This window comes from Maylandia zebra, linkage group LG2 (genome assembly GCF_041146795.1).
Source record: "Maylandia zebra isolate NMK-2024a linkage group LG2, Mzebra_GT3a, whole genome shotgun sequence".
In the NCBI taxonomy this organism is placed as follows: domain Eukaryota; kingdom Metazoa; phylum Chordata; class Actinopteri; order Cichliformes; family Cichlidae; genus Maylandia; species Maylandia zebra.
In genome coordinates this window covers 31,960,325-31,984,384 of record NC_135168.1, presented here as the reverse complement: position 1 = coordinate 31,984,384, position 24,060 = coordinate 31,960,325, and the positions used below count along the sequence as shown (strand labels likewise).

Here is a 24,060-nt window from a genome sequence, read left to right as displayed (position 1 = left end):
CCAGAGTAGAAATACGTCATCTATATAACGTTTCCAAGATACAATGAATGGTAAATAAGGGTTATTTTGGTGATTATATAGAATTTGTTCTTCCAGATGACCAACAAAAAGACAGGCAAAACTGGGGGCCATTTGGGTTCCCATTGCAGTGCCAGAGATCTGAAAGTATGGCTAAAATTTGGCATGAACTTTTAGTTTTTCAAAGAGAAAAATATTTCGATTAGTAAATTTACGTATTTCACAAGCACCTTTTATACATCTTAATTGCTTTCTATCTAACATTCACACTCTGATAATCACGCTGGAAATAACTTAGATTCAGTATCTTGGCCAAGAACACTTTGGGGATATAGGCTAAAGCAGCCAGGGATCAAACTCCCAATCAGTAGTTACATTTATTTGAATTATGCAGGGGTAGTTAGGTTAGCCACAACAACCATCAAGTAACAAATGACAATTGTGTGTGTGTGTGTGTGTGTGTGTGTGTGTGTGTGTGTGTGTGTGTATTATGTACATGGTTCTGTGCTATACCATGCATTATGCATTGGTTCTGTGTGTCTGAATATGTCTAACTACTCTGTATGTAACAAGAGTTACGAGCCTATTTTAAAAATATAGGGAGTATGATTAAAAAGTTGTCAGAAAAAAAACCGACTCAAGTAAAGTACTGATACCTGATAATTGTACGTAAGTACAGTAACGGAGTATTTGTATTTCGTTACAGTAACGAAGTATTTCCAACTCTGCTTAAGTGTAATGAAACAGCTCCTAGTATCCCTCACTGTTTTTAAAGCTTCGTTTATTTATTTATTTATTTAATCAAATTTCCATTTGTTCCGCTCGCTTGGGTTGACTTTACTGTGTGTTCCGTTGAAACCTGTCCGGCGGAAGTTGTGATCAAGGCCTCGTCACAAAAGCAATGGCGAGCGGTATCGGCAGTGAGTAATATATTTCAAGTCTTTCTGTTTTTCCTCGTCATTTATAGACAGTAGTAATAGCAAACAAACTCCAAGCCTTGCAGCTAGATTATTTTAGCCAGAACCTGTAGCCCCTTACCTTGCTAAAACGTTGCACCGTGTTTACCTGTGTGTGTGTGTCTCACGAATGTGTCCCCCTTAATCGACTATGCTAAGCTAACGCTATAAATTAAATATTAGCAATGCGTATGTTGTTGTTTTTTTCTAGAAATGTATGTGATACGTCTCTTGATAGGGTTGTGTGTTTTAACTTATATTCACGCCCCAGTAAACGTGAGGAATGCTTTGCTGTAATCATATTAGCATACCCAAGCTAATATCAATAGTGTAGCATTAGCTAGCTACCTTGGCTAAATAACGAAAGACGTTTAAATCATTCATTTGACGCCGTTGCCCTTGGTTTTTTTTATATTTTTAAACTTAAAATAACGTTTTCAACATATTACGATCTGAACGGTTTTTATTGACCGTACGAGAACAGGACCGTCGTATGTGTGGTACTTAGCGAAAAAACAATAACAAACCATTAAAAAAACTGAGACAGTCCGCAGAGACTGATTCGTCATCTGACTGATGATAGTGTTCTTCTTAGAAAAAATACTAGTTTTTTTTTAACATGTTTTTGTGTGTATTTGACCAAGTAAGCAGGGATAGAAAGTTCCGTAAAATAGCACTCAATTAAAAATAATGTTAATTGGGATTTTACTCAATTAAAATTGTCAAAACGCAGTCAGATAATATTGCTAGTAATAACAAAGCCATAACGTTACAATCTAATGTGGCAGAACTACTACTACACGTAACCACAAGCCCCATATATTTTATGTTCAGTTACTGAGATTACCCTCAGATGCTTTTGCAATTTGGATGGAAGCTTGTGTGGCAGAATGAAGTTAACTGAGTTGTTTCGGAATGTCTCATATTTTATGTGGCTCTTTTTGAGCCATTGCTTTTGCCCTAAAATACAGGTTTTCAATTAGCTTCTTTCAGCTGTGCCTTTTAGGGGTCACCACAGTGGATCATCTGGACCATCTGCCTCTATCTCACCCAACCCCTAACATCCTCTTCTGTCGCACCACCCTCTGCATAGTCCTCCTCCACTGCATCCACGAATCTTCCCTCTGTTCTTCCCCTTTTCTTTCTGTCTTGTAGCTCCATCTTCAGCGTCCTTTGTTCAGTATATCTATTATCTTTCCTCTGGTCATATCCAATCAGTCAGCTATCTCCCTTTCCCAGTCCCTGCTCTGTCCTCCACGCTCCAAAATTTCTCTGTTACTGACTCTAGCCACACTAACCTTGGCCTTCTTCTAATCTGTCTTCACTCATCAGTGGCATAGTTTCCACTGGTACTCTGCTTGCCAGCAGCACTGGTTGCAGTTTGTGGGCTCCTGACCAGTCCAGTATGCAGATCTTACTAATGAGCCACATGATTGGATTGGTGATGATTTTAAGTCAGATCCTCTTCCTGATGCACCCCTCTCCATTATTCATTTGGGTTTGGGGCAAGCCAGTACACTGTGTACTGGCTTGTGGCACCCTGTGGCTTGTTAGCTAGTAGCAACAAAGTAGCAGGAAAAACAGTCAATCGTGTAATAAATTCTTCTTTCCCCCCAACAGAACACAAGATACTGAATGTGGGGCCGACGGAGCCCTGGTCAGTCAGGGAGAAATTGTGCCTGGCCTCCTCTGTTATGAGGAGCGGAGACCAAAACTGGTAAAAAGAAATATGCTCAGCTACTTTTGTGTGTGTGTGTGTGTGTGTGTGTGTGTGTGTGTGTGTGTGTGTGTGTGTGTGTGTGTGTGTGTGTGTGTGTGTGTGTGAGAGATTTAGTTTGCCCATGGGACCTCATATTCATATTTTAAATGTGTTGGAGAAATGCTGTAAGGAGAAGATATGTAAAATGATTTAAGGATCTTGTTTGATAAATATAACTGTAATTGTATTTACTATCATTATATACCACTATTTTTCTGCAGTTCTCCTAAAAATGAGCCATATAATATGAAAATTATCTTCAGAGGGTTTTGTACCATTTCTTTTAAGATATCAGTGTTTGCAAACAGTTTGTGCTTTCCCTAAGATTACCAGTTTTTGTCTAAATGAACCATCGAACTAGAATATATCAGATTGAGTGTCTTAACAATGATCCTTATGGTGGTTATTGTTCTGTGCTCATAATCTGTTTCAAACACTGGCAGTAGGTGAGTGCAAGGCAGTTCGTAAGACAAAATAATATTATTTTATTTTATTTTTAAAATGCTTGTTATTGTTAGATTATCTGCTTAATGCTTGAGTTTAGTCTGAGGAGACTCTCTGTGTTCCAGGGTAAGTGTAAGTAGAGCCATCAAGCCTTTCGCAGAGCCTGGGCGTCCACCAGACTGGTTCTCACAAAAGGTGAGAGCATAACAAATATTCCTTTTGTGAATTTATCTCACACTTCACTTCCATAAGTCTTCAGGAAAATTGTCTTTTGAGTGTAACTGCAGTTGGACTGATCTCCTCTGCTCACCTATAAGAATAATTTGTTCTCTGTTTCTCAGCACTGTGCCTCACAATATTCAGAACTGCTGGAAGCTACTGAAGCCCCTAAGTCAGTATTACAGTGTGTACACATATCTGTGTGCAGATATAAAAAGTAAACAATATTATTATGCATTTTAAAAATAATTTGAGAGTTGACTCAAAATGTGTGTTTTCCTGTTCCAGGCGTAAGCGTGGTGAGAAGGGCGAGGTGGTCGAGACCATCGAAGATGTCATCGTTCGTAGGCTGACCACTGAGAGAATAGAGGAGTTAAAAAAACTTATACGAGATACACAAGAGCAGTACAGGTACATAAACTCTTAAAGGGAAAACATTTGACAACTTTGATATCTGAACTTTAACCCCTTTTTGCTTTGTTTGTTTTAATCACAACAGGAAGTTGAAGAAGGAGGTGGATCTGATACAGATGGGTCACATGGACTCCCAGCTGAAAGAGCTTTGGGGAGAGATCACACTGTAAGCATCTTATCTGTGGGATAGTGCTTCCACCTAATGGGTGGATTACCATGATAGCTGTTTCACACAACCAACTCCAGTGTGTTAAAGATCTTGCAGAACGCTGCCAGTAAAACTTTGATCTGTTTGCCAGTAACCAACAACTATACATGTTTTGTACACTGTTCTTTTATTTATATATATATATATATATATATATATATGTGTGTGTGTGTGTTTGTGTGTGTGTGTTTTCTAATATATCTCTTATTCACATTTTTCTTCTGTCTGTGCTGCTGTAACAAGTAAATTTCCCCAATGTGGGATTAAAAAAGTATATGTCTGTATCTCTGTAGATGAGTGGGTTATTTAGATAAATGAGGGCGTTCTCTCATTTAGTTTTGTATACAAACTGTTATATTGTCATAAAATGCTCATTTTTTTTGTTTGTTTTTTTTAAATTTGTCTTACCTAGAAAGAAGAAGCAGGACGAGGAGGAAGCAGAGCAGAAGAGGAAAGCCACAGAAATGGCGTACCAAGGTAGTTTAGGTTCACTTTCACTCTACGAAGGCTGGTGCATGTATTTCTTAGGAAAAGGCGAAGAATTAGTTGCAAACTTGTTGCTCTGTGGTGGGTGTTGCCATTGTCATTGTCTGTATGTTATGGTAAGATCTGTCAGAGTTTGAAGTTAAGTATATATGTCATACTATTAAAATTCGAGTGAGTCATTTGATATAAAAACAAAGTTCCCATATGAAGCTGAAACCTGTGATCTTGGTAAACTAAGGGACAGATTTGTGAAGGTAGAACTTCATTTTGTACCTACAGGTTTTTTTAGCATAAAGATTTCCCTTGTTGGCACGAACTCTAAGCTAAGATTAAAGACGACCATCTCTCACATCCACGTACAACCAGGAAGATTCAAATCACACGTCGAACCTCGGCCCACACATGTAGCCGACCTGTTGCAAAGCCCTTGTGGTTTTGGCTATGTGGACAATACTAGAAGGGAATTAGGATGTCTGAAAACAATAGCACTCTAAAAAATGATGAGAGGTCCTCTGTAGCCAGGCATTTTATTTCTCCTGGACTATTGCACTCTACATTTTATGGCTATTTGAGGTTGTTGGATAGAGGAAACGTTTTGAAAATAGAGTTTAGACCATCTGCAAACCGAGAATCATGAAGATGAAGTAGAAAAATTCTTTGCTGTAATTTATAGTTTGATATTTTTAGGAAGGGGAGGGAAGCTTAATAAAAACCTTAGGGGTAACATAGATGTGAGATCAGAATCAACTGAGAGGATGTAATAAAGCAGGAGTATATGCATCTATATCTCAGAAGATTGCAACTTCTCGTCCTTCTTGGAATGTTTCTCAGCTTCTCCTAAGACAAGAGCATCTTTCACTCAAGTGCTTGGGTTGGAGTGATGATCCTCTCACATGATGTTCAGGATTTCTCTGCTGCTTTTTTTCAGATTTGTTTTTAAGGAGAGTTTGAAAATTGTCATGCTCACCTCCACTCTGGTCTTCTGTCTGTATCGCAGCTCGCCAGGCAGTGAAAAACACACCCAAGCGTCTGCCCAGTGTGACTTTACGGTCTCCCCTGGGTGCCAGCCCGCCAAACCTGGATTCTCAGACTGACTCTTCAGTGCCCACTCCATCCATAGATACAGGAGCCGGTGTCTCTGAAGATACAACAACCACCACCCACTCAGTTGTAAGAACACTTAGTTTGCCATATATACTTGTTTAGCTCACAGGATAGAAGAATGATGGTGAAGGGAAATGAGTTTATAAGAGTCCCAGTTTTCTGTTAAGAGATAAATTTCAGCCAAGCTCACAGCAACATAAACCATTTTTCACTGCAGTGAATATGGAGACGTCTACAGTAACATTAAACATGAGTATATTCGGCCCCAGGGGTTATAGTTTTTGCCTCATTACAAGTCAGAGGAATAAGATCATCTCGCTCCGTCTCAATGACTTCTCTGCTGTCTGTCAGGCTCAGGGGGTAGGAGTGTTTCTGCCAGCAGCAGACCCTCCAGGACCTGGGCCCAAAGATGGTGGACTCGCTGTTCTAGTCGATGACTCGCCACAGAAAAGGCTCCTAGCCCAGAAGGCCACACCGCCACCCTCACCTCTACTGTCAGAACTGCTGAAAAAAGGCAACCTCATCTCAGCCAGCCCTCGCCTGGTGAGAGGCAACTTAGCATGGCTCATAACATCCAGAAACGATGTGATTACAATGAGAGCCTTTGTGCGAGTCTTGCTCAAAGGCTTTAGACTCAGTTCTGTAAAATACCTGAAAACCAGCAATGTGTGAAAACAAATCATTTAAATGCATCTGTAAAGTGCAAATCGATTTGGAGTATTTTTAAATTCCTGGCTAAGCCACTGAGTTTTGATACCTATTCTAATACTAACATTCAAAGAATGAAAGTAGGACTTGATCCACTCAGTGGGCAATAAAGCCTTATTGTGATATTCTAACATCAGTATTCTTTTAAATCTTCTTTTATGCTCTGATATTTTTTATTAAACCTCACTTTGGTGTTTTTGTTGTTGTGTTTTTTCTGATGTCAGGTTGCAGAGGGCGACTCCACTGGAAGCCTAACTAATGGCGTACAGACTGCTACGGCAGCCACTGCCTTACCACCTGGCCATGACATCATCACAGGTAAACACACCTAACTAAGTTTCACATTACACAGGAGCTACTTTCTTTACAGCTTGCCTGGTTGCTGTCCTGGGAAATGATTGCATTCATGGGGCTCCTAAAAATGTCCTGATTTTAAAAAGCAGGTTAAACAAAACCTAACTGGGCATCGTGACTCCTGGTTACTTGTAATTAAGATAGACAGAGCATGTTCAAAGTAACACTAAATGTCTTGGGGGTGTCTGGGGGAACGTTTTTGCTTGTCTCTCCTCCTCCTTTTTTTCCTGTTTTTCTACAGTCTGTTTCTAAATAAAGTCACACGTCCGCGTTGTTGCATTTTAGTCATTGTTTCCTGGTTCAAAGAGGGAGATACGGGTCTTAACTTTGCAGTAAGATTCTTGTTGCATGCTTGTGTTCTTATTTCGTCACCTGCACGGGTTTACAGAGGGGGAAGCGGAGGCCGCAGTGAAGGCAGAGCTCGGTGAGGACACGGGATTAGTAGAAGAAGACCTCGTGGCTGTGTCTTACATTGGTGATGAACTGGACCTGGAGACAGTGGGAGACATCATTGCCATCATTGAAGAGAAGGTACGTACTGTGTAGGGGCTGCATTCGTTTGAGATTAATATGACCAGGAGCAGAGTTTATTTTGTAGGTTTAATATCAAGTATTTTAGTCGTTGATTAAGGCAATGACACTAAAAACAAACTAATACAAAGAAAATATGATTTAGAAAATATTTAGTGTTAATTGGAAAACAAAGAATGAAATTTTCCATATTTTATGTTCCCATTGTCAGACTTGGACTAAACATTTAGCTAAGAGTGGCCCTGAAGAATCTCTAGAGCAGAACAAGGACTGCCTGTAGATGGCACAACTACACTGAGGATTGTCACAGCAGCAACCTGAACAGACTGCCTACAGGAGAGCACTAGACAGGAAGTACTGACAATCGCTCGTTAACAGCAACTGAATTTTCACAATAAGAAAAAGGGGATTTTTTCCAGTAGTATATTGGTTTCTTTATTCCTTTGGATGGGGGGAAAAAATGTAAAATCTCAAAATTCACTTGGCCCACCCAACCCCTAGAGCCGGTGCCAAACATAAAGTCTGCGGCCAGGCAAAGACTCCAGTCCGGCCCACTGGACAGCTTTGGAAAATGTGAAGGAGGGCGTAAATTAAAGAGGCCTTTCACACTGCACCAAAGTACTTAAGTAATAGCTTAGCAATTAAATAAGAGAAAAGTTCCTGTGTTTTCACTGTAGAGGTTTCTGTGGTTTTTAGTGGTTCCACAGTTAAAACATATTTTCTGTGACTTAACAAAAACTTTGCCAGAACTTTCTGGAATTTTACACATTTTTTTCTTACAATTTAAACCCAAAGAGTCGCGTTAATACATTTTTCTCATTTGCTACATCAGCGTTTCTTTAAGACATGCTGTTGAAATTGCACTTCCTTTTCAAATATTAAGACATCTCAGAAAGGTGAGTTTCACAGCTGTCTCAAGATCAAAGTAGGCTGGATGTGGCCCATGATGTAACGATCACAACCATAGTGTGGTCAATGAACTCCTACCAGTATGAGAGCCATACTGGAAGGAGCCTAGTGATCCCAGTAAGGTCACATGTGTCTGACAGGTCAGGAGGAAGAGGCCACAGTTATCGCTGGTGGTTTCGGTAGGTTGGGGTTTAGCTTAAGAACTCCTCTTGTTTTTTTTGTTTGTTTGTTGTTTTTTAATTGGAGACACTTCATTGCTGCTCTGACAGTCAGCAGGTCTAATACCCGCTCTTTCACTAACCTGGCTCCCCATGTAAAGTTCATGTGTGGGGAAACACTGAAACAACATAATGGTTTATCTTTTTGATCATCATCCCAGGACGATGACCCTGTGGCTTTGGATGCAGCTGCGGTGGAAGCAGCTCTCTCTCTGTGCGAAGAGGCCGTGTCAGAAGGTCACACCCTACCTGGCCCCTGGGAGACCCAAGAGCTGAAAGCTTCAGAGCCCACACCCACCATCCAAGAGTCAGCCCCCCCACAGACACCTCAGGATATGGTCGCAACATTAGCCCCGACACCTGCCAGCCAGGAGACACAAAACCAGCCAGATACTAACAGGGAAGAACCGCTTAAGGGAAACTATGAAGGACCTGAGGTGACGGGAAGTGATGTCACTTCTTCTGTCACCTCTGATGATGGTGTAGCAGCAAGTGAAGTCGCAGAGGAGGGGCCCGTGGTCAAAGAAGTCACTGAAGCTACAGTGAAGAGTGAAGGAGAGGAGTGGAGTCAGCCTGAGCCCAACCCACCTTGCTTAGGTGCGTGGATTACACACCGATCTATACCCACAGTGGAAATGCTCACACATTTCTGTTTTCTCATTGTCTCCTCGTTTCTGTCCCACAGACTCTGAGGACAGCTCTGTGTCCGGGAAAGAGTCCAAGGTAACACATTTAAGGCTACGTACATGTGTGGACGGCATATGATAACAAGAATAACCGTTATTTTACTCTGTGTGCTTGAATCCAGGAGGTGAAGGAGGAGGAGGCAGGGAGCGAGGGCGACCCCGAAGAAGCGATGGAGCTGAAGGACGAGTGTGGAGAGGGGGAGGGTCCATATTTATCTGAGGTGGATCGGGCAGCAAGTGAGAGTGAGGATGGATACGGCCCGCCCTCCCAGCGCTACACTGCTGATTCACTGGCCAGCAGCCCGGCCTCTTCTTCCCAGCTGTAAGTGTCCAGGTGCTTATTCTTCCAGAAAGGGCGTAGGCAAAAATATTCACCCTGTCCCTGGTTTTACCAGTAATAGTAAAACCAGGAGTCTGTTTCTCCTGAAATAACCCCTGCTATTCTTCTTAACAAAAATATTAGGGGAAATCTTTCTTTGAAAATGGATCAAACTTAGCTGACTTTTGTCATTTTCATTGGGCTAACAGTCTAACAGTATATGCTTTTGTTTTTTTTGCTTTTCTCTCCCACTCTGCTCCGACTGCCTCTCTCTTCTTTCCTGCGTCAGCTCTACATGTGGCGAAGACCAGGAGGCGGTCCAGGCGCAGAAGATCTGGAAGAAAGCCATTATGCTGGTGTGGAGAGCTGCAGCCAATCACAGGTAGAGCTTTGTACCAGAGCTCAACAATAAATTGTTCAAGTCTTGTTTTTTTTGGTCAGTAAGTTCAAATCAATTTCATTTGATTTATTTATTTTTGTCTTATTATTGTGAGTTTCATCAATTTCCAGCTTTTTGTATCGAGCTGGTGTGACTGAATGAGTAACTACATTGTTGGACATGCTGCAGCGCGTTTGCATGAAACCATTTGACTTTTTCCAGTCAATTAAAGAAGTTAGAGACTCGCTTGAATCCTACAGATTAACCCGGGTCACGTTGTTGAGAGGAAACAGGTGTTTTACTTTTGCTAATATTGTGTTTCTCAGGTACGCCAGCGTCTTCCTACAGCCTGTGTCAGATGACATCGCTCCAGGTTACCACAGCATTGTACACAGGTCAGACCGCACACACACACACCCTTCATTTTTGAAACAAGCTCAGCTAAAAATCATTGCAGCCTAACTGTTCAACTAAAGTACCAAAACAAACTAACTGCTGCTGCTTTCTTGCTGCAGACCCATGGACCTGTCCGCCATAAAGAAGAACATCGAGTCCGGTGTTATCCGTACCACCGCTGAGTTCCAGCGCGACATCATGCTGATGTTTCAGAATGCCGTCATGTACAACTCGTCGGACCACGACGTGTACCACATGGCGCTGGAGATGCAGCGCGACGTCCTGGAGCACGTCCAGCAGTTCCTGGCCACCCAGCTCATCATGCAGACCTCAGAGAGCGCCATCTCTGCCAAGAGCCTCCGAGGCAGGGAGGGAAATCGTAAACCAGGAGAGCCAGCCGAGAAGGTGGGTTGAGCAGCAGACAAGTCTGATTGTGATGAAGCAGAGTTCTTTATTAAAAGCAAAAGAAAGTTTCCACACATGCCAGTGCTGATGTTTTGTAACTACACTGTAAACTCTTGCCTCTCTCCAACACTGAGTGCTGTGACTCCTGTTAGATCGGTGCAATAAATGTTCTTCCAGGTATTTAGAGTTTTATGATGCCTGCAAAGCTACTGCGAACAGTCCCTCTGCCCGCCTCCAAGAGAAGGTGGAGAAATCTAATCTAAGTTTAATGCATTTTAATTATTTACAGGAAGTGCACAGTCCCAGAACTGGCTGTTTCTTGTAAACCACAGATAGCACTTCCAGTTTATGGAGTCATAAAGTTTTTTTTTATTAAGGGCATTTTATATTGGTGTAGATAAATGTGTTTGGTATATCAGGACCATAATTTCAGTGTGCCATCATGCTGCGGTTGGCAGTCATTTCAAAACTGGATGAAAATACACGCTTATGTGGAAGAAACATAAATAGTGGATTCATTAAATGTTTTTGACGTGTCAGTTATGCTCTGTGAAATGTCACAGACAGACATGCTGTTTTATTTACTGTCAGCATATGAAACCTGAGGAAGCTGTGGGTTCAGCACACATTTAAGTGACCATGCAGTCAGTGTAGTTCTGATTTATGTCACATAGAATATGACAAATGGACTAGTTTTCTAAAAGAACTTATTGAAGAATTGACCTCGATACACCTCACCCTGTCTCCACATTACGATCCCAGAGTGATGCTACTGTACTGTGTCAGTGTGGTGTGAAGTACCAGAAACCAGTGGTGTGATTAGGACACAAGGAGTTAAGAGTGCCAATGTATTAAAGGGTCGGCACTGATGTGCATCATACAAGTTAGGCATGCTCACTTTGTTACACAGCACTGTCACTTCTAATTGCTGTAAGTGCACTTTCTTAATCTTGACTTCCCAGCTGCTTCACATCCTGCATGCTGGCTGCACCGGTGCTGTCTCTCTAGTCTATCTCTGACCCTCTGCTCTGTTTCCTGTTTCTCTCTCTGCATCTCCTACTGTGTGTGTGTGTGTGTGTGTGTGTGTGTGTGTGTGTGTGTGTGTGTGTGTGTGTGTGTGTGTGTGTTATTTTCTCCCATACATTGCATATAAAAAATGGATGTAACTTCATCCTAGCTAACCTTTTTCTTCCACTCTTGTTCTCAAACATGGAGTCATTGTGGAAGTGCCTTAAACATTAATTTCTTCTTATCGCCAGCAGGGGGTGACAAAAGGTTGTCTGTGGAAAAATGACACTTCAGCTCCTTTGATCTATTACCTCAGTAAACACTTTTCTGATGACTGTCTTAATAAAACATGAGGTTCATTTTATGAAGAGTGAAAAACAGGATAAAGCTGTAGCGTGGCACGCAGCGTCCCTGAATGTGTCAGTCAGATCCAATCCTCGCTCGTCATGTTTGGTTTCAAAATAATAAAATGACGCCGTAAAAGCTCCGCTTGAGGCTTTACAACTGGGCTTTGCATTCACAGTTGTCACAGTGGCTACATCCATCTTTTATCTGCACCCTGCTTTCTCCTGTTTGAACGCTTGAGTGTGTGTCTAATAGGATATGGTGGAAATTTGAAACATTCAGACAACACATTTTGGGAAGATGTCATGTTTTCTTGGAAAGTCCACACTTAAAGATACATTTTGCAGAATATATTTAACAAATATTTCTACAGATGTAGTAAACTTTTAGTGTTTTGTTTAACTGCTACACAGCAAAGTCCAACTTCTCCGTTTTAGAACTTTAACAAGTTGTGCAAACTGTGGTGCGGTGCTTGTGAGAGGTCCTCACACCTCTGCGTTGCTTCTGTTTGTGCCTGCTTGTGTACACGCTTCATCTCCATGAGTCTTAATATTTCCAGACTGCATTCAGAGACTGTGTGTGTGTGTGTCTTGATGTTGTGTAGAAATGTGCGTTTGTGTATGTGCAGCTCTGAAGTCAACAGGACCCCCATCTCCTGAGCGTGTCTCTGTGTTTGACGCAGACTTGTATGAAACTTGCTTTCTCACGCCTGTGTGTGCTTTCTCTCTCTTTCTCACTCCGATGTTTGTCCTCCTACAGGACAGTGTCCCAATGGCCTCTCCTGCTTTCCTTCTCTCTCTTTTTGTAAGTATTCAGGTTCTCGCTCAAGTTTCACCAGAGTCAGGCCAAGCTCCGTACACGCTTGTCTCAAAGCTAACATGTACACACATACACAGTGTTACACACTGCACACACCTGTCTGTACCTCTGATCTTTCTCTTTATTTCTACTGAAGCGGCTTTGGAGGACAGTAAGGATTCAAGACGCCATGAAGGTCATTAAAGGTGGACTAATACGACCAGTCAGAAAATAAAAACTATATAGATTGATAGGAGCAAAAGTCAGCTTGCAAACTATATTACAAACCTAAACTGGCCAATTTTAGTTGAACTCACTCGCACTTCAGACTGGTGGGAAATACTCAATAAAATAAAAAACAAATATAAAATCAAATGTTAAATGTAAAATAACCAAGCAACATCCTGTGGCTCTCACAAATAAATGGGGAAAGAGACACAACCTTCAGTTCTTTTAAGAGCCACTTGAGACTGGCTTTAAAAGTGAGTCAATCCTCATTGACTCCCATGTTAAAATAACCAACTCTACATCAGATAATCAGATATCACTTTTCAGCCCAATAGAAAAAAATATTTTTGGTGTCTCTGATATAATATTTACCCTGTCTGAAAGACCGTGTTTAAGTAAAAGTGGGTGTGGACTCTTTGATAGACAGCCAGTCGCCAGCAGAGACAACTGTAGCAGCTCGGTCTCTGTTAGGCCTCAGCATGGATAATTCAAGTCATCTGCATTTATAGTGTTGGTGCCTTTTAGAGTCTTTTAATTTAATTATCCATAAAATTGGCTTCAGTTTTTAACATAGTATTTATAAGTAGGTATTTCTGTGATGCAGTTTTATGGGAGCAGCTTTAGTTTTAGCTTGTAACTTGGCGCACTGCCCTCAGGATGGTTATTCTTTTTTTGTGTATTTTTATTGGCTGATAAGTTAAGATTTAAAAAGAGATTGGAGAAACGCCCTACAGCCATGAGTGTGAATGTTACATAGTTTGTCCAACAGAGGGCATGCTTCAACCACCCTGTTAGCATAGCACCACAAACACAACAACTGGCTGATTTAGACGAGTAAAAACATACAACACATAGCAAATGTGAGGAAATTGTTTGGGTTTTATGTGTCAAAAAATGCTGATATAAGAATATCAGATTGCTTCATAGTGGTTGTTTGTAAACAAGTGGTTAATGTAAAATGACCATCTTTTATATACAGCATGTTGAAATAACCATTCCTCATAGTGGCGATCCAATCTAATCGGTCAGGTTTTCCAAGACTTATGACGGCAGATTCAAAGAGATTGTTGCTCTAAACCACTGAGCTATTAAAGTGGTGTCAACTACTCAGCAGTGTAGAAGTGATTAAATGCAGAAGAGATGGGCCGTGAGCCTACGCCCATCCTGCGCTCTATAGATGTGCCATACAGGTGATATAGAAATGAAAGACTTCTTCCTCTACCTTGCAGTTTCTCTCTCTCTCTCTCACTCACACTCTCTCTCTCACTCACACACACACACACACACACACACACACACACACACACACACACACACACACACACACACACACACACACACAAACAGACACTCTCATATACTGTCTGTATCACCCTCATAAACGTTTACATTTTTGTTTGCACCAAAGATTTTTCCCATCCCGCACTCACACTCTCTCTCTCTCTCACTCTCACTCTCACTCACACACACACACACACACACACACACACACACACACACACACACACACACACACAGAGGTAACTTTCATCACCCAAGCTTCCGTCGACCTTCGGTTAATGCCAGTTTCCTGTGTTTTTCCGTTAATGTGCGTTAGCATCTCTGCATGTTCCAGTTTCTTTTCTCCTTGTTTTCTTTTTATTTTGCTCATGATTATTTTCTGTTCATCATTTGGGGAACGATGCCTTCCAGGGTGGATTGTGCTGTTTTTGTACGGAGCTCAATGACACAAGGAGGCCTGCCACAGGGCCTGCCTGACCTTTGACCTGTACACCTTTACGTTAAGCGTGCTCTTTCTCTCTCTCCACGTTTCTTTGTGTCTCTGCTGCAGGATGGAGGCACTAGGGGGCGGCGGAGTGCCATGGAGGCCGACCTCAAGATGAAGAAGTAGTGCAAGAGGGGGCTGAGAGCCGCTCTTCGAATCTTGCAGCTGATTGCTTTCTGGTCACTTTGGTCGTTTTCTGAAGAGGACTGTGCCGTCTCCATGTGCCTGGTTTTTGTGTGCACACACACACACACCTATACTAAGGGCCATAAGTGTGTGTGTGTCTGAGAGAGCTGTACAGTGTTTTCTTCGCTCCCATTCATGGGGCGCCATGGGATGTTGCACCAATTTTCCCAAGAATAATTTCACCAGCACGGGTAGCGGGGGTCATAATTTGCCCCTGCTGCAACACAAGGTCTTTGTGGATAGAGAACAATACTTTCACCAGCAACAGTTTGTTTGGGATCAGATGGGAACGGGCCAGGTGAGTTCTACTTGCCAGATTTGATCACTTTGAGTCGTGCATACGTCCGGCACCCGATTATGCTCAGCCCCTTTGGGCTGAACAGACGTCAACAACGAAGATGGCCACATGAGCAACCATGATGTATAGTTCCACAAATTCAAAGCGAGTCTTCTAGTTCTGCATGTTGGGCTGACACCACCCCGAGCAAAGAAATCTGTTAGTTTGATCACTGCTAAAGCATAATGGTAAAATAAGAGTTACTTAAAATATTTCATAAAATAGATTTCTGATCTTCTTTTTGGTTGCAAAATTGTGGTTTGTGTCTTCTATTAATAGTAATTTAATTAATTTGATTCAATCTATTGGCCATTGTCTACCAGTGCATGTTTCAGCCCATTAAACTGCAGATCCTTCACTTTTCTACTGATCGTACTTCTGAGTACAATTGATAATAAGGGTAATTATATAAATATAGATAAAATTCAGCCACAGGTTAAACTCAGTGTAACACTTTCAGCACTGAGCAGGGCTGCCACTGATGTTTGGCAACAAGCTCTTAACCTGAGGTATCAACAGCACCAAAAAAAGGCTTTCAAAACATTACCCGGCTCTACAAAATATTTAATTAGGTTGACCTCAAATGTCAAAGCCCTTCTTTTACAAGGAAATATACACTAAGGCCCAAAGTTGCCCTTGAAGCAGCTTTAAATACCAGTGGTTTGACAAAACAGTTGTTTTTTAATGGGCTTTAACAGATTGTTGCTGAATCATTGCCACTTATTACTTAGGATGTAGGCTGTGCATAGAGCACAGGAAAGATTTTTGTAATGCGTGTCAAGGAGTGAAGTTTTGTACTGGAAAAGGTTCATGTAGTTGTGTTTGGGTAGCTGATACATTTGTGTAAATTTGTTAATAAAGATTTGATCTAAACGTGTAAGGGATCAGTTTGGGATTTAAGCAGCATTTCACTTTGAATTTGAGTAATGATTAACTTGACAAGGGGAATTCATTCTGTGGGAACAGTTTCCTGGTAACTGCATTTTGTGCCCTCAGGCTTATTGTAATCAGGAACGGGATTATTTACAGTTTCTATTACCTGTAAATGGGTCTGTAATTATGATGGTATCACAGGGTCTGTGTGATCCCAGTGTTCAAAAGAAACATGCAAACACAGCACTGAAGTTGTGCAAAAAGTTTATTTTGCATTCTGTATATTAAGAGGCATCTTTCAGGAATGAGGCCTGCCCAATCCTGTACTGACACACTTCCAGTGTACACATCTTTACATTCAAATACTGGTGCAAAAATACTGTCACCAACTACAGAATAGAGGAAAGCGAAAAATAAATATAAAAAAGAAGAAAAATAGTGGGCCTCCTGTCAGACTTTCATACAGAAAAATAAATAACTCACTTTAAAAACTACAGGAAGGCAATCAGGTTCCAGTGCATGGCAGACTACATGTAGCTGATGGTTAAAACCACACACGGGTAATGGTTTAGCGTCTCATCTTCACCCCTAGTTGAAGTCGTGAACAACAGGACTGGCAGAGGAGTAGAGCTTCCTCTTGACCAGCCGGTACTCTGGTCTCAGCTTCAAAACTTTGTTGCCATCGAAGATGTTCTTGAATGACGGCCAGCCGTCACTTTCTGCTTTGAAGACCACAGATAGCTCGAAAGTCGGTGTGACGCTGGAATCGGGGAAGATGCTCCCGATGTACTTCAGGCCGTCTTTGCCATCGATGTAGAGCTTGATGGAGGCCCCCCGGAGCCCACAGGGCTCATCAGCAGAGGCACGCACCACATCCTGACTAATCCTGGTGGTCATGTGGCGAGGCAGCAGGAGCACCTGGCAGTTGAGGATGGAAGCCTTGGCCTCAGTGAGGCGACGCTCCATCTGCTGAGTCACAACCTGCTGGAAAAGCCGCTGTTCGTGCTCCAGACCGGCGTCCAGGTCAGCAACTGAATAAAGAGACAAAGCAGCGTCAGAATGAGAAACAAGTCACACCATCTCATTAGAGTTTAATATCCACGTCAAAGGGTCCCTCTTTTCTCTACACTAGCAACGTTGAGTGTCAGACCCTTGAATCAATTCACTTTAGACAGATTTTAAATCACGTGAAAGCTGCAATTAATATAGTACGTCACCAGAATAAAGGCTTTGCATCAGCAGCGAACAAGGAAGCGCTCTGAAAAGCTCAGCAAGTGATCAGCTGATCCAAAAGCTGAAGGCCTTGCATCAGACGAGTGTCCTGTGAACGAGCACTGCCAGTTCAATGCCCCATTGTTCTAGCGCGAAGGTTTAGTTACTTCCAACCGGTTCCATGGTTTACTTTGGACCATTGATATTTATTAAATAGCATTAGCTGTGTTTGAAGGCTCTGCCAGCCAGAGAGAGAGGAGTCCTTAGACTAGGAGCCCTTAAGGAAGAACCTTCGCCTTTTTTTAAAAACACTGGATAAAAGTATATAAAAAAAACAAAACACTAACTTTATGAACAACTTACAGGATGAAATGCTCTCGCTTTCTTCGTAGCTCTCGACGCTTCCCCGCCGGGATGAACTCATCTTTTGTCCTGTTGTCTTTAGCGGACAAAAGCACTTTCCTATCATCTCTACGACGTTTTCTTCCTCCGACAAGAGGTGTCCAAAGACCAGAGCCGAGCTATAGACCATCCTGATTCCTGTTTGTGAAGCACCGGTATCTCCTCCGAGCGTTTGGTCTGTGTCTTCTCCATGTATCGAGTTGGTTGAGCTGAGCGGCTGCTGTCTGTGAGCGCGGAGGTCTTATACCCGAGCTGTCAGTTGCGTCAGCTGAGCAATCGCACGTGTGGGCGGGGCTTGGTGGATTGAGCCAGAAATTTCCGGATCACGCAACGCACGAGGAGATTGCAGAAAGTTGGTGTAAAAGCTCAGTAGTTATGTGTAATATTTAGTTTTATTATTCTTTTTTTTTTAATGGAGATATTTACTTATGTATCGTCCTACCTTGTAATATTTTGTGCCTTGTACACGTCTGTTGTTTTTAACTATATATATTTATGAAAGGTTCAGCCTACAAAATAATATTAATAAAAGACTAAATAGATTTTAAAAAAGATAAATGACACATTAAAACAATTATGACATTAAAAGCACCAAAATATATCAAATAATGGACAAAATTAGTAAAATGACTTAAATTAACATTGTGTTTTTACTACCTGTTTTTACCTTTGTTTTTCCATTTTAAATTTTCCTTTCAGTTTACCTCATGAAAAACATTCCATTTTTGATGTATTTGTGTTCATTTTCTAACTCCATTCCCACACATTTTAAGAGTATTTTCTTAAAACATTTTATGACATTTTCTAACATTTATTTTTATAACCCTGTAATATACAAAAATTTTAGATTTCCTGGAGAAAGGTTTGTAAATTTATATTTTTTCAAGTAGCAAATAATCAAAAAAAAAAAATAGTGGGCAGGCAACCATTCATTATAGTAAATAAGCTGAATAAGGTTTACAGTCAGTTGATACATGATTTTTGAAAACTCAAGATCAAAACAGAGAATATTTGGATTTTCCACATAATTTATATTTCCCTATTTTTCCAGAAAACCATATGGGAAGTAACATTTATTATCTATAAAAATTTTAAGTCATATAATGTAGAAAACACACAAAGTTCACTTTTCTTCAGTCATGCTCCAGGACCTTTATTTGTAGTAGAATATTTGTATTAGCATGTGTCTGTAAATGAAGGCTCTAAATACCTGATTTAAAAAACTACTAGTACTAAAAAAAATACTAATAAATGAACATGGCATACAGGCTGCCATGGAAATATACTAGCCTGTGACGTGGGTGTTTGTGGTGTCAAGTTGAATACCACATCAGCTTTCACACAGAAATCTTCCATTGGGCTAATAGGTTTGTGGTAGTTTATTATTCATATGCAGTAAAATTACCTTTTTTGTCAGATACATATTTAACACATCTGGGCTTCTGGGTTTGGATTGTTCTCATGAATTTATCTAAAAGTGGCCTGCTGCAGATCCAAAGGTTTAAGCAATCCATCTAACTCTTATAACTGCACACAAGATTCCTCTGAATCCCACAGTGTTGTTTTCAAGTCCAGACACGATGGCGTCATAAATCATGCATTGCTCACAAATGACTGTCTAATACACACCAGTCATTTAAATTCACATTCATCTGGCGAGGGAAAGGAGCTTTATCCTCCAATCAAAGGACAGTGTTTCCATGACACCAAATAGCTCCTTGCTTTAAGTCCAACCTACTTAGGTTACGTGAGAGCAGATAACAGTAGGTTACAGGTTAAAGACTCACACCTGAGTCATGGTCTTGGGAAATCTCCCTGCTGTGAAACGTCACAGCTGGCAGCCAGTCACGTTCAGACTAGCTGCTGTCGTCAAGTCAGAGGCTCGCCACTAAGAAGGAAGCGTCTTTCTGTGGAAATGCAGGGGAACTACACTGTGAGGTGACAAGGAAATGCAATGTATAGTGACAGTGCTGTAAAACCAACACTCACTGTTTAAGACATCCAGTGTGGTGTGTGTGTGTGTTTTAATTACACAACTATTCAGAATAAGCTTTCTGTGTTTTGTCACTTCCAAAGTAAACTTCACACATGTAGTGTGTGAGGCGAGGGGTTTAATAACAGAGACTGAGATTAAGTTGTCAAACTAACACAATTTTAAATGCATAGATTATTTTTGATACGCAAGTCTGATATGGCCTCATGCAACCGGTGATTTGCACCTGTTTTAAACCCTCTGCACTTACATTCACCAAGGCATCTCTTGATGACAGTGTCCTCCAGAGTGTTGTCAGGACTTGGCTGGTTGTTGCTTTTAATAGCCAGAGAAATAATTCTGTGATCACCCTCTTCAGTTTCAGGCATTTCCAGTGCCCCTACTGTTTAGCTTCTGAAAATGCAGGAAAATGTTCAAAATTCCCAAAAAGTCCAACTTTTGTTTTCCTTGAATGAAAGCTAAGTCCACTGTGGTGGTGCAGAGAAGCACAAAGACAAGATTTGGATCACTGTCTATAAATGTATGGACCTTAATGTAAAGCATAACAATAATACAATATGTAATTCATTAAACTTAAAATAAAGTTTATTAGTGAACTCTATTATGAAGTGTTACCTTTGGTTCTTTTATTAAGATATTAAGAAAAGCTGCAAGGTGTGAGTACATGTGACACTAAATGATTCATATAACATATCCTTCTCAAAGTGAACAACACTTACTGACTCACTGCTGTAATTATAAAACGTCCTGTGAGCATTCAGAAATGTGAGCAGAGGAAAAATCATGTGCAAACAGAGCACCTTTCATTTAGTGCTAAGGAAGTGTTGCTACGTAAATGTAAATGTGACTTTTCTTATTCTTTTCTTATTTGTTTATTTATTATACTTTTATTATTGCTGCCATGGTTCTTAAATGTTTTACCTGCTGCACTTTTTAACTTATTAACTTCTGGATTAAATGTGTGACCTCTAAAACGATCACTGTCTGTGGCATATTTATTATCAGCAGTGGGGAAAGAAGGCTACATATAAATGAGGGAAAAGAGAAAAACTGGAAAAGTATAAAATTCAAAAGAGTTCATGTAAAGTCATGGTATTTAGTAAAGAAGAGGGAAGAGGAGGAAGATGTGTTCAATGACTGTATAAACAAAAGAAGCGGTCACAAGATGTCTGGCACCAAGCCTGTTTATCTGCATTTCACATGCACTCACAAACACCTCATGACCGAGAGCGCAGCCGGTGAAACTGCTCCGCGAGGTTGCATCAGATCAGTCGACAGCCACGGGGATCTGATCCAATTGTGCTGCATTATGAACACAGAACAGTTGTGGGGTTTGTAATATTTAGATCGATAAAAGAGCAGAAAATGGAGATGAAACCGTGCATCAAGTGGACTCGACAGGCAAACACAAGTTATTGTTCCACAACCCATAAAAGTAACAAAGTGGAATTTTTTTTTCCTTTTGGCCTTCAGATGAAAAAATCTGCAAAGGAAAGCAGTCGTCTTTGGTTGCTCTCATGTGAATTAATCTCCACATTAAGGCCTAATGCTCATAACACTGAAAATACATGTTTAAGGGAAACATAATTCAGATGTTATTATATGAAAAAAGACTTGAATTCAGTGTTGAAGATGATAAGCATTCAACATAATAGGAACTAGTGAATTATGATGTTATTAGCTGATTTTGTAATATTTAGCTGGAGTTAAAAACAAGACAAAATGTGTGTTTTATGGAAGTTCATACGATGTACACCACTTCATATGAAGACGCTTCTGCTTTGGAGAAAAGAAATCACTTTTAGCTGAAGATACTTTTAACAAGTTGTTTCATTCAGCAGTGTAACTGAATGTAACTGTGTATGCTAATATTTAATGATTATAATTCTTTGTTCGATTAAAACAGACGCATGAGGCAAGTCCAACCTGTTTTCCTGAGAGGAGCAAAACAACACAACATCCCACACAGCTAACATCAGCTGACACACTGATGGATAGATAGGAATGAGCGCATTGTGGCAAAGCAAACACACAGAGCAGGCTGTTTACTAAATGTGAAGTTAAAAGTTAATATTAGTGAATTGACTTCGTGTGAAAATATTTCAGCTCGTGGCACAGCTGTTATTAAACCCCTCGCCTCACACGCCTCGGTACACCACCATCAAAATGCTGGACTGTGAATAAAGATGTGTGGAACTTTTTGTAAACCCTCTTAAATCGAAGCTGAAAGTTGGCACTTGAAGTGCCAACTTTGATGGTGGTGTACCGAGGCACAATTATAAAGACTTTGTTAATTTCCAAATACCAGTGGACCTACCTGTGCTGATTATGAACATAATAATAATAATATCTACAAATGTGGCAGCTTTTATAGTGTTTTTGCACAGCATTCAAATGCTGTGCTTGTAATCGAGGCTTCATCACTGATCCATGAGCCAGTCTTCATTCTCAAGACTTTAAAGTATTCAGAGTTCCCCAGTAGTCCTTTTGGTCATGTGATACACATATTACAAGTATAATGCAACCCTGTGATGGAGCGAGTTGAAAAAAGCAGGAGTCACAGAAATTATTAGAAAAATAGGGTTTCCATTTATTTAACCCCAAAATTACATTTACAAAAGTAATAAATGTTGAGCTCAAGAGGTCAAAGAAACAAAACTAAACTCAGGCAAAGAACTGAGCAAATGAATGCCCAGACAAACATAACTGACCTAAACAGGAAATGCCTCACAAGGGTATAGATAATGGCTGATCAGACCACTATGACACACGAGGGGTAACTAAACAAAACATAATCATAAAGTACAAAAACACCAACTCCCAGGCACCATGGCAGGTTAGTCAGAAGAAGCAACGGTTAGTCAAAGATCAAACAAAATAATGAACTGGTATGAATACATAAGTAAAGTAAATGTGTGCGCTTAAAAATAGAACAAATGTATCCAAACCAATCAATAAACTTATTGGAAACTAAAGTGTGTTATTGTGTTCAGATAAAAAAAAAATACATAGGGGTTACGGACTTTTAGAGTGTGGCCATGGGTTTGATCATCACAATCCCAAATTTGACTTAACTCTAATTTTACTTCACAATAATAACTTTCCTGCGTTAACAAAGCTAAACCGACAGCAAAGGCAGAAGGAAAGCTGACGGGAAAACTAAACTAAACAATAAAATAAAAAAGAAGAAAAGCTGCAGTTTCAGTCTTGTGACTTCCAGCAACATTGTCCACAATCGTACTGCACGCATGTTAACTGGAATTATAAACATCGGTTAAACCGTAATAACTTTATAATAGCAATCCAAATAAAGTTTACAGATTTATCATTTTACAGACATCATTTGCACCTTTACAAAAACCTTTTTAAACCTTTATTAAAAACCATTTATGAAATAGTACATTCATTATTGTTACATTCATTGTTTACTGTGTTGATTCACAGTTGATTAACTATCAGTGTCCATTTATGATAGTTATTCCAGAATATCACCTAACAAAAATCTTCTAAAGCTGTATTGATTAAATATTGAGTTTAGTACATAGACATGAACAGGTTGCACAAGCATGTTTTAGTGTAAATGAGTGAATGTAATTAAAATTTCAGCTTAAAAAACTGCAGGGATTTATTCCATAAACTAGCATCTTTGAAATAAATTAAGAAGGCTGATAGATGATTCTAGTTCTTTTTGATGCTCCACCTGACTTTTCCAACTACTATTCACTTTGAACTTTTACTCGGACACCTACATTAACCTTTGTGTTTGGTTGTGAGAGCACAGATATAATTTTCTAAATGAAAGAAAGATTTTGATGATAAATCAACGTTTTCCTAGTTTTACAGATCGTTCATGGAAGGCGTAGCAGCCCACCGATGAGCTGAATTTGGCTGTTTTTAGCCATATTTAAGGGAGAGCTGCTGACCTTTTCCTACTGCTTTAAAGAACACCTTTGGATCCTTTGTATGCTGAAATATCCTTTTTACAATGTTAATTTTTAACTTCACAATAAAAGTCTCATGTTTACGGCTGTGCTAGCCTGACATTTGAGAACACGCTAGTTGTTTTAATTATGTCAACATGTTTCAAATTATTATTAATTATACATTTTAATTAACAGTTTTAACAGCTGGAACAAATGAATCATGCCAGACTGGTTTATTTTGAATGATCATTTAATCACCATTTGTCTTTGCATTGGGTGGTGGAGGTTAGCGCTGTCGCTCCACAGCCAGACTTGTGTGCGAGTTTGCACGTTCTCCCTCTCTCCTCCCACAGTCCACAGACGACACTTTGACTGGTGAGTCCAAATTAGCCCCTGAGTGTGATTGGTTATCTGTCTCTGTGTGATAGCCCCGCAACAGGCTGCTGCCGATTCTTGGAGAATTTGAATTATTCTATA

At 40.4% G+C, this 24,060-nt stretch overlaps 2 protein-coding genes across 3 annotated transcripts; one reads left to right on the top strand and one right to left on the bottom strand.

The window, feature by feature from the left end:
• The first annotated feature begins 835 nt into the window (after positions 1-835).
• Positions 836-16,053, top strand: brd8b (bromodomain containing 8b). Of its 2 annotated transcripts, XM_004563202.4 has the most exons (19): positions 836-938; positions 2,595-2,691; positions 3,303-3,372; positions 3,519-3,568; positions 3,685-3,807; positions 3,896-3,976; positions 4,431-4,495; positions 5,502-5,674; positions 5,960-6,151; positions 6,541-6,634; positions 7,059-7,201; positions 8,490-8,925; positions 9,014-9,051; positions 9,137-9,336; positions 9,623-9,715; positions 10,039-10,107; positions 10,228-10,513; positions 12,626-12,670; positions 14,724-16,053. In XM_004563202.4, exons 1-19 carry the CDS (start codon positions 920-922, stop codon positions 14,781-14,783), a joined length of 2,334 nt encoding a protein of 777 aa, XP_004563259.2. In that variant the 5' UTR covers positions 836-919; the 3' UTR covers positions 14,784-16,053. The 2 variants fall into 2 exon arrangements, with proteins under 2 accessions (XP_004563259.2, XP_004563260.2); XM_004563203.4 differs by lacking the exon at positions 12,626-12,670.
• A 247-nt stretch (positions 16,054-16,300) lies between these two features.
• si:ch211-39i2.2 (DNA damage-inducible transcript 4-like protein-like) lies at positions 16,301-17,899 on the bottom strand. Its single transcript, XM_004563200.6, has 2 exons — positions 17,629-17,899; positions 16,301-17,084 (listed from the first exon to the last, which is right to left on the bottom strand). Exons 1-2 carry the CDS (start codon positions 17,795-17,797, stop codon positions 16,642-16,644), a joined length of 612 nt encoding a protein of 203 aa, XP_004563257.1. The 5' UTR covers positions 17,798-17,899; the 3' UTR covers positions 16,301-16,641.
• Between the last annotated feature and the right edge of the window lie 6,161 nt (positions 17,900-24,060).

Bases quoted from the DNA above. Each gene is read 5' to 3' on its own strand.
- brd8b (XM_004563202.4), top strand. The intron at 9,052-9,136 runs GTAACACATTTA...GCTTGAATCCAG, and splicing joins TGTCCGGGAAAGAGTCCAAG to GAGGTGAAGGAGGAGGAGGC. The intron at 9,337-9,622 runs GTAAGTGTCCAG...TTCCTGCGTCAG, and splicing joins CCGGCCTCTTCTTCCCAGCT to CTCTACATGTGGCGAAGACC.
- si:ch211-39i2.2 (XM_004563200.6), bottom strand. From the start codon at position 17,797: ATGGTCTATAGCTCGGCTCTGGTCTTTGGACACCTCTTGTCGGAGGAA. The intron at 17,085-17,628 runs GTAAGTTGTTCA...CTCTTTATTCAG, and splicing joins AAGCGAGAGCATTTCATCCT to TTGCTGACCTGGACGCCGGT.